This window comes from Lissotriton helveticus, chromosome 2_1 (genome assembly GCF_964261635.1).
Source record: "Lissotriton helveticus chromosome 2_1, aLisHel1.1, whole genome shotgun sequence".
Classification (NCBI taxonomy): Eukaryota; Metazoa; Chordata; class Amphibia; order Caudata; family Salamandridae; genus Lissotriton; species Lissotriton helveticus.
In genome coordinates this window covers 449,760,989-449,773,773 of record NC_136059.1, presented here as the reverse complement: position 1 = coordinate 449,773,773, position 12,785 = coordinate 449,760,989, and the positions used below count along the sequence as shown (strand labels likewise).

The window sequence follows — 12,785 nt, the reverse complement described above, 5'->3', positions numbered from 1 at the left end:
CTAAGTCAAGAATCAGTTCCATTCATGAATAAGCATTATCTCTTTATAAACTATAACTGAGGGTATGCGAGTTTGCCTCCGTATCTTCATCTGCAATGTTCTCTGCGGGAAAACCAGGGACGATTCCTTTAATGCCAGTCAGCTTTTGCTCTACCTCAAATCATATGTCAGTGTATACGTGAGTCCACAATCCGCATTAAACTAATTCACACGTTTCCACTCCAAACATATTCCCCACGGAAGAGGGCACATATCGTATGAAACGTTTTGGGTACGATACTATGAAAATCACTGGTCAGCAGCGGCACGGCCATGGACTCGGACAGTACCCATAAGCCAGAAAGACACTTTCCTTGCTTTCAATGCGCTCGTCTCTTTCAGGGAAACCCGTAGGCGCTCCTCGGTTTCTCGCCAGCACCAGGACTCTGCTCCACAACATGCCACAATAATCTGACAGAAACGCCAGCCACACCCCTACACGTGACGTCACAAGACCTATTCTGGCCAATCGGGTTGAAGCGACCTGCTTCCCGCTCCTCCAGCCGCCGACACAGTCTCTTTAAATGCAGGGCTGGCCCCTCTGGGAGCATCAGTGGGCAAGGGAGCAGGTGGAGCAGCCGTGAGAAGCCTTGGGCCCCGCCATCCCCATTCAGGGCAGTATCACAACAGCAGGCTGCAGAGAAGCATTGAACAGCGGGAACTCTTACAACAGGACTTACCTCTGCACTCCACACTTGCAGCTCCCCTACATACATAGAACTCACTATCCTTGCATTACAGATGGAGTGGAAGCTGCAACGGTTCGCCTCTCGCCGAATCAAAACAGACGAAGACATGCTGTGGGTAAATGCCACTTTCATTAGTGCTGCTTATATCTGGGTGACAGTGGCATGCATTATAAGTGACAAGATAGGACATTCATCCTGAGCAATGCAGTGTGGTTGGGAGCGCCGTGCAGAGTGCTACTATATGTTATTTTTGGAGATTATACAAGTCATTACTAAATTTCCGATTTTTCCCTAAGGAGAGCATCATGAAGACACTGGACAGAGACCTGAAAAAGAACCGAAAGCTGAGCTCCCAGAAAGCAACCAAGGTAAGTTCTGTGGTGCTGATCTCGGCCCGTGAATCATTGGTAACTGTAACATCCGTGCAGTGAGAGAAAGCGCCATCAATGTTGATGCTGAGGCAGGGTGCACTTCTTGCACACGTGACAACGTTATGCCGCAAGTACAGCATAGATGATGAATATTGTAACGGTTCCAGTTAATTGTCAGAACCCAAACTAATTATCGGGATTTACAAAATTAGCACACCCATAAAAGATAATTATGTTATACCCAAAAACATTAATCACATCCCGAGTTAACAACCCGAACCTGAATAACGAAGAGCAGAGTGCACGAAACGCCAGTATGAACGAACATGCATACAGAAATAAGAAATACAATACACACAGAACAAGAACATTTAAACATAACAGCAAAGATCAATTTAAACAATTTTTATTTAAGAACTTTAAAGTGGGTGTATCTTAAAAAAACTAATTTCATTGTCGACACTATCGTTTGCATATAATACTTGACTTGCCCAATGTGGTTGGCAGTTTAGCACTATAATCAAGTTCGCTGGATTTATGTGGCAATAGATAATACATTTATGTGGACGACTGGGTGAAATATGTGGGAAGGAAAGGCTAAGTCTGAAGCATTTTCAGTTAGCAAAGGCAACCTTTGTAGCACAACCTGTGGCATTCGTGTCCAGCTATCCAGGCTTTAATGAAGTGGGAATTTTGCCAATATTGTTTTATATTTCATGAACTGTGGGGACGACTTCTATCTGCATCAGGAAACGAAAGTCCCATGTAGTAAAATCGATTTCAAACTTGATTTAAAAACATTATCTTTGTCATATAAATGTTTTGTGACGTTTTTCGTGCAAATTCATATTTACATAATCTTATTTGCAAACCAGAAGTTATCTCAGGATGGCGCTCAGAGTTTCTAACATTCGCAACCCGTTTCTTTTTATCTTGAATCCTTTGAATAATAGATAGTGGACGTGTACAATACTGTTCTTCGGGGCTATTTCATGTTGTAATTGATGTGTCCAGAATCCATGCGGTAAGAACATAGGATAAACCAGGGACCATATAAAACATATCTTTATGTACAATAACTGGCTATGTGTTGGCTGGTTCACAAACGACTGCAACGCTGAATGTATTACATAATTTGCTGGATAATATTGCAATGGCGAATGGAACGTGCCATGTCGTAGCCGGGTCAACCTGAAGCATGATACCAATATATTAGGGTTTTACAAAAACGTCAAGGATGACATTCGAAACAAGTTAATGGTGTGACAGCAGTGTGTCGACTAGGCAGTGCATTGCTAGCTGGCTGCTCCGTGCTTAAGGCTTCAGCAGCTGCTGGCTGCACTCCACGTTGATGCATTTAGGATCATCGAATGAAGAGCAACATCGCCATCTGCTGGACTACTGCTATTTACCGACACTGGGACTTCTTTGGGTTAAATGGGATCAGCAAGAGCAAGCCTGTCTGCTGAGATTGCGTTATCAGTAATTCTGGCTCTCCGATCACGATGCTGGGCTGTTAGCGCGCCGCCTGTGTCAGGTAGGCAGTGTATTGTTAGTTGGCTGCTCGCTATGAATTCAGCAGTCGCTACTACCCTGCCACCTGCTGCAGGCCTGCTCATCTGTCACCCTGCGCTCTTTACATGACGTGCCTGGCCCGGCAGCAGCACGCTTGGTGTCACTGTGCTCGCAGTGTTTCGTGTGTAGTGGAAAGGCAGTGTACGTTAGCTGGTTGGCACCTTAAGGACACCAGTCCACTTGCACCTGCCACCCTAATGCACACGCATTCGCCATCACTCACCGTGAACGTCCAGGGCGTGGGTACGATATTAAAAGGGCCCTTACTGGTAAGACAGTCGAAATGGAAAGATCAACTATTTCAGCATGGACAGTGAAGAAGGCAGATTATATGTTCTCACTTCTTGTAATCAAAGAGGTTGTCTGGGTAGCGATAATGTGTAATTCACCTGGACCGTGTTGTTTGTAAGTCAACACATACACAATCTGTTTCTAATTCCTCGCAGACACATACCTTTAAACACTTTAATGCCGTGTTTGATATGAAAATATGAAACTGCAGGCTCTGTTTCTCTCACACTACGTGCTTGCTATTCAGAAATGCTGGTACTCTTCCGTTAAAGGTGTTACAACCCTGCTGAGAAGTGATAATACTCTTATCTTCCAAATTAAAGAAGAGCAAGTACTTAGTACCCGAAAGTACCTGTCCATTTTAAGAACTGCTTTCATGTGTATAAGCAATACTGTTGTGCTTTTCACTGGGTGAGCAGCATGCAGATAGATTGTTACCCTTCTCTGATGAATCCCTCCAGTACAAACAGTGCAATGTCACAACTCAACTGTATTACACTGTTACAGTAGAGTAGTGAAGCTACTTTCTTGCTACAGGTACTTAGTGATGTTCCAATTCGACTGTACTAAGAGAGTTAGAGACAGGTTTGTAACAAGGATTGCAAGCTTTCATGTAATGTTATGTTAATATCTCCTGCTCTTCAAAGCAAATTGACCACGGACTTATTAAATAGTATTGTACTGAGCTGTAACACACAAGCAGCATGTGCTAGTGTACACTACTGCATGTTTTGCTTTTTGGAATAACTAAATGCATGTACCTGAATGATGCTTTCCTTTACTGTAACTCACTATTGTGACTTTCTGTGTGGGGTGACTTGGGATAAGAACGCAGCAGCCCTTTATTCAATGGTGCCGGTATGTTGTATCTGTGATTTGGAGTCACAGGCACGTGCAGGCAGCACCGAATAAAGGTGGCCTCTGAAGTCTGTGGTGATTAGGCAGTGTATTGTTAGTTGCTGTTTATTCAGATACCAGCAGCTACATGCACTTCCACATCGGCACACGACCCTGCTTCTAAACCTGCTGCCCAGGGTTAGCGTTGCGTGTAGCCCATGTTGTGTGGTATCCCTGGGCGTGGAGGTACAGTAGTGAGGTAGCTGGGAGTCAAAAACCACCGGATTCGTACAAAATGTGATACTAATATGGCACTTGGCACAGTGTTAGGTAGTCATATGAACATTGACTTCTGATGTAGACCGAAAAAATCTGACCCCACCCCATTGAAGGCTTGTGATGTCATAATACAAAATGGCTGCCGCAAAGGCAAGTACATTATTATAAATGTAATATTAGTCACAGTGACTGAACTACTTTCTGTCTGCAGCTTGGCCTTTTAACAGCGCGTTTGCAAGGGAAGAAAAGTATTTAATGTGTGCTGTTAATATGTACTAGACTGCGGAGGTCTCTCCTTTGAAAGTAAAGGTGTATTCACGTCCTTGTGTTTCCTGACAAGATGTAGTTTTATAATGCAGAATGATAGCAATTGTTAAAACATCCATAATCTAGGATTGTATATTGAAATACTGCATCTTGAAAACTGAAAGGTTCTAGTAAGTTAATGGTTGTAAGCATAAAAGTAATTTTTGATAATAATTAGAACTGCTTTTTGATAAACTATTCAAACCCAGGAGTGTCCAAGATGTGTTGTAAAATATGAGACCATCGCCCAATTCAATGATTCACCTTTTGCCGTCCATATACATATAAACGTCTGAGTTGGGGCTGTCAGGACTTAAACCTGTGAAATGCTAGTTAAACACAAAGCTCTGTAACAAGTACATGTCCTACCTGAGCTCAAAGGAACAAGATCCTGTAACCTGTATGGCGCGCACACATACACACCCCAGAAGGCTATCCTATTATAGTAAGCAATTGCATCGTGTAGGTTACATTTGGATCTCTGCAGCAAGTGCATTAACCCACTGGCCTTTCTAATTTGACTCCTTTGACCTGCAGGTAACTCTCAGATCTCAGTAGCAGACATGCACCCTCTGAACTATCTTACCAAGAACACACCATATGATATTCAGGTTACACGCAAATTGCTGCATGTGCTCGATTAAATGAAGGGGCATATTTACAAGCCCATATCGCCACCATAATGTCACTTTTCACGACTTAACATGGCTTAATGCTGCCTTGTGAATAAGGCACCCTTTGACATTATACATAGAATGAAAGAGGAGGGCAATGGGTGTTGCAGTGGGCGTTCCACTGCAACACCTATTGATTTTGACGCTGCTCCATATTTACAAAGGTGGTGTAAATATGGGGTAGTGCCAAAATTAAGACCAGAGAAAGTCTGCACTTACCCTGGCGCAACAAGGAGAAATGTTTAATTTCAACAAGGAGAAATGTTTACTTCCTCCTGGTTTTTGCTGTTTCCATGTGTGCTGCATTGTGCAATACACAGAGAAACAGCAAAACACCATTGATTGTCTATGTGGAGGAAGGTGTAACTTAAATATGCCCTTTCATTTAATCGAGCACATGCAGCAATTTGCGTGTAACCTGAATATCATATGGTGTGTTCTTAGTAAGAACGTAGTAATTACGTTTTGTACCTTTTATGTGTGTTGCATTAAGGAGCACACATAGAGGTTACAAAACACCATTTAAATATTGTTTATGTGCAGGAAGGGACACCTTCCTGCACAAAAACAATGTTCCCCTGTATTGCAGACACAGTGGTGCAATGGTGTCTGCCTTGGTGTTAGGCAGCTAAATAAGCACCAGTGCAGGGGGAAACGCAGTGCTGCACCGTATCCATGCAAATACGGTGCAGTCCTGTGTTTCAGAAGAGGTGGTGCGCCACGTTAAGCCATGGAGGCTAACGCGGCCCTCCACCACTTCCTCATAAATAGGCCTGAAGTGTTTTCATGCGTTTCACAGAGCTCTTGTGTTCTGCAAGGGCAGCTTTCATCACATTACATGCATTGTTCATTATACATGTAAGGGCCTGCTCAGTACCTGAGTACTGACAGACTACTGCATACTACGAGTCAGGGCAGAGGTGCATTCTGAATCTGAGAGCTTTGTGGTAGCCTCAGTACAGGGCTCGCACTTTGGTGCTGGTCAGACAGATGGGCCTTATGAGAGCCCTGCAGAGGCCTCCCTACAGGGACAAAAGTGATTTTGCAGATCAGGATTGAAGTGTATTTTGAGCACCTGCACAAACATGTCGGGATAGATGTGCACTTTAAGAGCCTAGCAGATCAGTGATAAAATTGCCTGGGTGGTAATAGTTGGGCACGGTAAGAGTCCGTGCTGGTCTTCGTATTGGGATGTAGGGCATTACAGATCAGAGTAAGGAGCGGCATGGAAGCATTGGGGAACAGTCGTACTGTGGTAGTTCAGTACTTGGGATTGTGGTAAATGGTGCAGATTAAGGTGGAATCTGAGTGCTCTGCTTATGGCCTAGTACTGGATACAGGTGAATACTGCAGCTGAGGCTTGAGGTGGATGGTGAGAGCTCTGCACATATCTCAGTACTAGGAAATGTATTCACACATACACTGTACAAGGTTTGTGGGCGCTTTAGTACTGGAACACATATGAAATCTGCAATAATGCTAGATGTGGATGGCAAGAGCTTTACAGGTCTCTCAATACTAGGATAAACATTCACACATGCACCATAACAGGTTTGTAGGTGCCTCAGTACTGGAACACAAGTGAATACCGCAGATAAGGCTAGAGGTGGATGGCGAGAACTTTGTAGATATCTCAGTACTAGGATATAGGTTCACACATGCACTGTATAAGGTTTGTGGAAGCCTCAGTACTGGAACACAAGTGAATACCGTAAATAAGGCTAGAGGTGGACGGCGAGAGCTTTGCATGTATCTCAGTGCTAGGATATAGGTTCACACATACACTGCACAAGGTTTGTTGGTGCCTCAGTACTGGAACACAAGTGAATACTGCAGATAAGGCTAGCGGTGGACGTCGAGAGCTTTGCAGATATCTCAGTACTAGGATATAGGTTCACACATATACTGTACAAGGGTTGTGGGTGCCTCAGTACTGGAACACAAGTGAATACCGCAAATAAGGCTAGAGCTGGATGGCGAGAACTTTGTAGATATCTCTGTACTAGGATATAGGTTCACACATACACTGTACAAGGTTTGTGGATGCCTCAGTACTGGAACACAAGTGAATACTGCTGATAAGGCTAGAGGTGGACGGCGAGAGCTTTGTAGATATCTCAGTAATAGCATATAGGTTCACACATGCACTGTACAAGGTTTGTGGGTGCCTCAGTACTGGAACACAAGTGAATACTGCTGATAAGGCTAGAGGTGGACGGCGAGAGCTTTGCATGTATCTCAGTACTTGGATATAGGTTCACACATATACTGCACAAGGTTTGTGGTGCCTCAGTACTGGAACACGAGTGAATACTGCAGATAAGGCTAGAGGTGGATGGCAAGAACTTTGTAGATATCTCAGTAACAGCATATAGGTTCACACATGCACTGTACAAGGTTTGTGGGTGCCTCAGTACTGGAACACGAGTGAATACTGCAGATAAGGCTAGAGGTGGATGGCGAGAACTTTGTAGATATCTCAGTACTAGGATATAGGTTCACACATACACTGTATAAGGTTTGTGGAAGCCTCAGTACTGGAACACAAGTGAATACCGCAAATAAGGCTAGAGGTGGACGGCGAGAGCTTTGCATGTATCTCAGTACTAGGATATAGGTTCACACATATACTGCACAAGGTTTGTTGGTGCCTCAGTACTGGAACACAAGTGAATACTGCAGATAAGGCTAGTGGTGGACGGCAAGAGCTTTGCAGATATCTCAGTACTAGGATATAGGTTCACACGTGCACTGTACAAGGTTTGTGGGTGCCTCAGTACTGGAACACGAGTGAATACTGCAGATAAGGCTAGAGGTGGATGGCAAGAACTTTGTAGATATCTCAGTAATAGCATATAGGTTCACACATGCACTGTACAAGGTTTGTGGGTGCCTCAGTACTGGAACACGAGTGAATACTGCAGATAAGGCTAGAGGTGGATGGCGAGAACTTTGTAGATATCTCAGTACTAGGATATAGCTTCACACATATGCTGTATAAGGTTTGTGGATGCCTCAGTACTGGAACACTATTGAATATTGCAGATAAGGCTAGAGGTGGATGGCGAGAACTTTGTAGATATCTCAGTACTAGGATATAGGTTCACACATGCACTGTACAAGATTTGTGGATGCCTCAGTACTGGATCACAGGTTTATAATGCAGATAACGCTAGCAGTGGACGGTGAGAGCTTTGCAGATATCTCAGTACTAGGATATAGGTTCACACATATGCTGTACAAGGTTTCTGGGTGCCTCTGAACTGGAACACTAGTAAATACTGCAGATAAGGCTAGAGGTGGACGGCGAGAGCTTTGCAGATATCTCAGTACTAGGATATAGGTTCACACGTGCACTGTGCCAGGTTTGTGGGTGCCTCAGTACTGGAATACAATTTAATACTGCAGATAAGGCTAGAGGTGGACATCGGGAGCTTGGCAGATATCTCAGTACTAGGATATAGGTTCACACATATACTGTGCAAGATTTGTGGGTGCCTCAGTACTGGAACACGAGTGAATACTGCAGATAAGGCTAGAGGTGGATGGCGAGAACTTTGTAGATATCTCAGTACTAGGATATAGCTTCACACATATGCTGTATAAGGTTTGTGGATGCCTCAGTACTGGAACACTATTGAATATTGCAGATAAGGCTAGAGGTGGATGGCGAGAACTTTGTAGATATCTCAGTACTAGGATATAGGTTCACACATGCACTGTACAAGATTTGTGGATGCCTCAGTACTGGATCACAGGTTTATAATGCAGATAACGCTAGCAGTGGACGGTGAGAGCTTTGCAGATATCTCAGTACTAGGATATAGGTTCACACATATGCTGTACAAGGTTTCTGGGTGCCTCTGAACTGGAACACTAGTAAATACTGCAGATAAGGCTAGAGGTGGACGGCGAGAGCTTTGCAGATATCTCAGTACTAGGATATAGGTTCACACGTGCACTGTGCCAGGTTTGTGGGTGCCTCAGTACTGGAATACAATTTAATACTGCAGATAAGGCTAGAGGTGGACATCGGGAGCTTGGCAGATATCTCAGTACTAGGATATAGGTTCACACATATACTGTGCAAGATTTGTGGGTGCCTCAGTACTGGAACACAAGTAAATACTGCAGATAAGACTAGAGGTGGACGGTGAGAGCTTTGCAGCTTTGCAGATATCTCAGTTCACACATACATGTTACAAGGTTTGCGGGTGCCCAGATAAGGCTAGAGGTGGACGGTGATGAGGAGCTACGTGGGAGTGTCAGTACTGAGAAACGGTGCAAGCTGCAGGTTAAAACAAACAGAGGTGCATTGCAAGAGTCTTAGGATCCAAGTGCTCTGTACATGTCCCAGTACATGATTTCAGTCAGCGCAGACATACATTGTGAAGCTCTGGTGATATCTCAATACTGTAGTACACATGTCTTCTGCAAGATCATATATAGATGTGAAGTGCAAGATCTTTGAGTGGCTTAGTACTGCAGTACATGTGTCTTCTGCAAGATTATATATAGTTATGACGTGCAAGCTCTGTGGCTGGCTCAGTACTGCGGTACATATGTCTTCTGCAAGAAAATATATAGATATGACGTGCAAGCTCTGTAGGTGGCTAAATACTGCAGTAATGGTATTTACGCATGTCATGCTTGAGCACATCACGAGAAGTTGGTGTTTTTCAAAAGTTTGAGTCAGGAGCGAACGGCAGGTCAGGTGGAGGACGTTGTTAGACCTGTGTGAGTTCGGATCTGGGAGACATGTACCAGGGCACAAGTCCTAAAAAAGGAAGTGGGGGGGGGACGCTGTCACTGGAAGTGACGTCACAACAGGAAGTGGCGTCACAAAAGGTGGCTTGCACCATCAGGCTTATTGCCTCCCCTCGCTCACCCCTTAGATGCAATTGCATCTGAGAAGTCAGTGCTTGAGCAGCGTGCTGTGAGCTCCGAGCTCCTCGTCCCACAGAGGCCAAAGAGTGAAGTCCAGCTGTTTGGCAGGGCGGACGCCATCCACCCGGTAAAATAAGTGGGGGGACCGACTCGAGCCCTGACATGTACTTACTACACGTCAAGAGAGAAGTGCTTTGCAAGAGCGGCATTGATGTCTCAGTACTGAGCTACAAGCTCATGCTATTAACTTAACTCCCAGCTACAGGTGCACTGTGAGAGCTTTGTGGACGTCTCAATACTGGGGCACTAAGGCATGAGGAACATCAGGACAGAGTTACATTCTCAGAGTTCAGTAGACATTTAAGTACTGGAGTAGAAACACATACTGCAGGCTGTAATAGACATGCGTTTCAAGACCTCTGCCAATTCCTCAGTATTGCCTGCCAGAGCTCTCCGGCTGCCTCAGAGCTGGGGCGAGAATCGCTTAGAGTTGACCAAGATGTAGGTGCATTGTAAGAGGTCTGTGGATGTCTAGATTGCTAGGATACAACTTTAAACTGCACTTCGGGAGGATATATTTTAAAGAGCACGCTACATGGCACATAACATGGCCAGCAATGTGACTGCCTATAAGATTGTCTCCGATTGGTATCTGACCCCTGTGCGACTCCATAGGTGGAACCCAGGCCGCTCCAAGGAATGTTGACTGGGATACAAACTCACTGGGACTCTTCTCCACCTCCTAAGGCATTGTCCCAAACCCACCCAGTATTGGGACCAAGTGCCAACTGACGTTGACATAGCTTTCAACACTTCTATTCCAAGGTTCCCAGCATGCTCTATTTTAAGACTGGTGAATCCCTTGACCTGCCACCTATGCTTCATTCGAGGAAGACAAATGGCACCAGCATTGAGGGTGGCTTATCAAGTGATCCTATCACTCTGGGTACCGATAAGAATCCTGATCACGGCTCATGGTTGCACAAGCTGCGATTCCTCCTGGGAATGGTAAGCTGTCCGTGTCTGTGGATCCCAGCAGCATGGGCATGTTTTTTTCAGATTCTATCCTCTGAATTTAGAGAATTAGCATGTGGGAAGGTTGTGTTTTTTAAACTTTTTCAATTTTCTCTCGGTTATATATTTGCCTGACTTTCACTGCTGGCCCCAGGGTTGAGGCAATCAACTGTATTCCGTGTGTTACATTTCTTTTACCATTGCTGACCAATGGTTTTAGACTTATAGCTGTGTATCAAGCTTTACAGACTTTAATAAACAAAATTGTTCCATAAAAGGCAGATCGTGATGGAGGTTCTTTGAGAGAGCTCTATGGATGTTTCAGTACTGGGATACAACTTCATCCAATAATGGGATATTGAGAGAGATTTGGAATGCATTGCATGATGAGAGCTTTACTTATATAAACATTGCGATCACAATGTGAATGCAAGAACATGTAAGGGCTTATTTACATGCCCCTATCGCCACAGGACCATCACTTTTACTGATGTTCCTGTGGCGATATGGGCTTCGCCTTATTCACAAGGCAGCGTTAAGCCGCTTAGTCACTTAACGCTGCCTTGTAAATAAGGCCCCCTTCCACGCTACCCTTAGTGTGAAGGGGGCGGGCAATGGGTGCTGTGTTGGGCGTTCTACCGCAACACCATAGATTACGACGCTGCCCCATATTTACAGGGGCAGCATAAATGTGGGGCAGTGCCAAAATTAAGACCAGAGAAAACCTGGTCTTAAACAGGCGCAACTCGAAATTCGCTGAGGGTCGTTACTTGTATACTACTCTGTTTGAGTTACTGGGAATAGCAGCTTATCAAGGACTGCCTTTTCCGTTTCGATATTTGGTGATTACTCAATGGATTCGATTTTTTTTTTAATGGGGATACTGTGACGCTATCTGACTTGCGCGACAAGCTTCACGACCCTCAACTTCTTGGAAAACACAGTTATATCACGGACCTTTCAAATTAGTATTTGTGCCACTATATTGGTGCACTCTGCTTTCTTCATCTATACTGCACAGATAGAGGAAAGATATCGTTTTGAAATTTGCCCTGACGAAGCTCCCATGGTTGGGGAGCGAAACGCATTGGCTGTCTTGTGCACCTTGAAAAACGAAAATAAAAAGAAAAATCTATCTTTGCAAAACTTTGGTCTCTTTCAATTCACTTTGCGACTGGTGCTGCCTCCATCTTTTCTTCAATTTGCTTATCTGGGATTCCAGTGGGACCGAACTGCAGCAGGTCTTGGAGGTTGGACAGCACAAAATGCTAGAACACTTTATGGGACTTTGGAAACTGAGGTGCTTTTCTTTTGATCCGCTGCGGAAATCTCTTTGTTTTGCAACGAGGAGAAATGTTTTATTTCTCCTTGTTTTTGCTGTTTGTATGTGTGCTGCATTAAGTAGTACACATAGAAGTTTCAAAATGCCATTTCAGCAGTCCTGCCTGCACATAAACAATCTCCCCAAACAACGCAGGCACCCTTGCACAATGGTGCAAGGGAGACCGTGTTGGCGCTAGGTAGCTAAAATAAGCGCCAGCGCAGGGGAACCGCAGGACTGCACCGTATCCTTCTAAATATGGTGCAGCCCTGTGTTTTGGAAGTGGCAGAGCGCGGTATTAAATCAAGGTGGTTAATGGCGCGCTCCGCCACTTCCTAGTAGATATGTCCCTGAAACAACTTTGCTCATATTTTACTAAACAAAATTAGTACAATTTGAAAGCCTTTCTGTCCAATGCAATGTAACAGTGCACTGCGTGGCCTTTGGGTCATTGAACTCTGACCCGGATGCACATAGCCTTACTCCTTCCTGTGCTTAATGT

At 44.5% G+C, this 12,785-nt stretch overlaps 1 protein-coding gene across 1 annotated transcript in view; it reads left to right on the top strand.

The window, feature by feature from the left end:
- The first annotated feature begins 571 nt into the window (after positions 1 to 571).
- The window catches only part of CDC20B (cell division cycle 20B), a 363,106-nt gene continuing 350,892 nt past the window's right edge, over positions 572 to 12,785 (top strand). The window contains exons 1-2 of the mRNA XM_078675082.1: positions 572 to 843; positions 1,025 to 1,096. Coding sequence (XP_078531208.1) covers positions 781 to 843; positions 1,025 to 1,096 — 135 coding nt within the window. The 5' untranslated portion in view covers positions 572 to 780. The remainder of the gene's footprint in view (positions 844 to 1,024; positions 1,097 to 12,785) is intronic.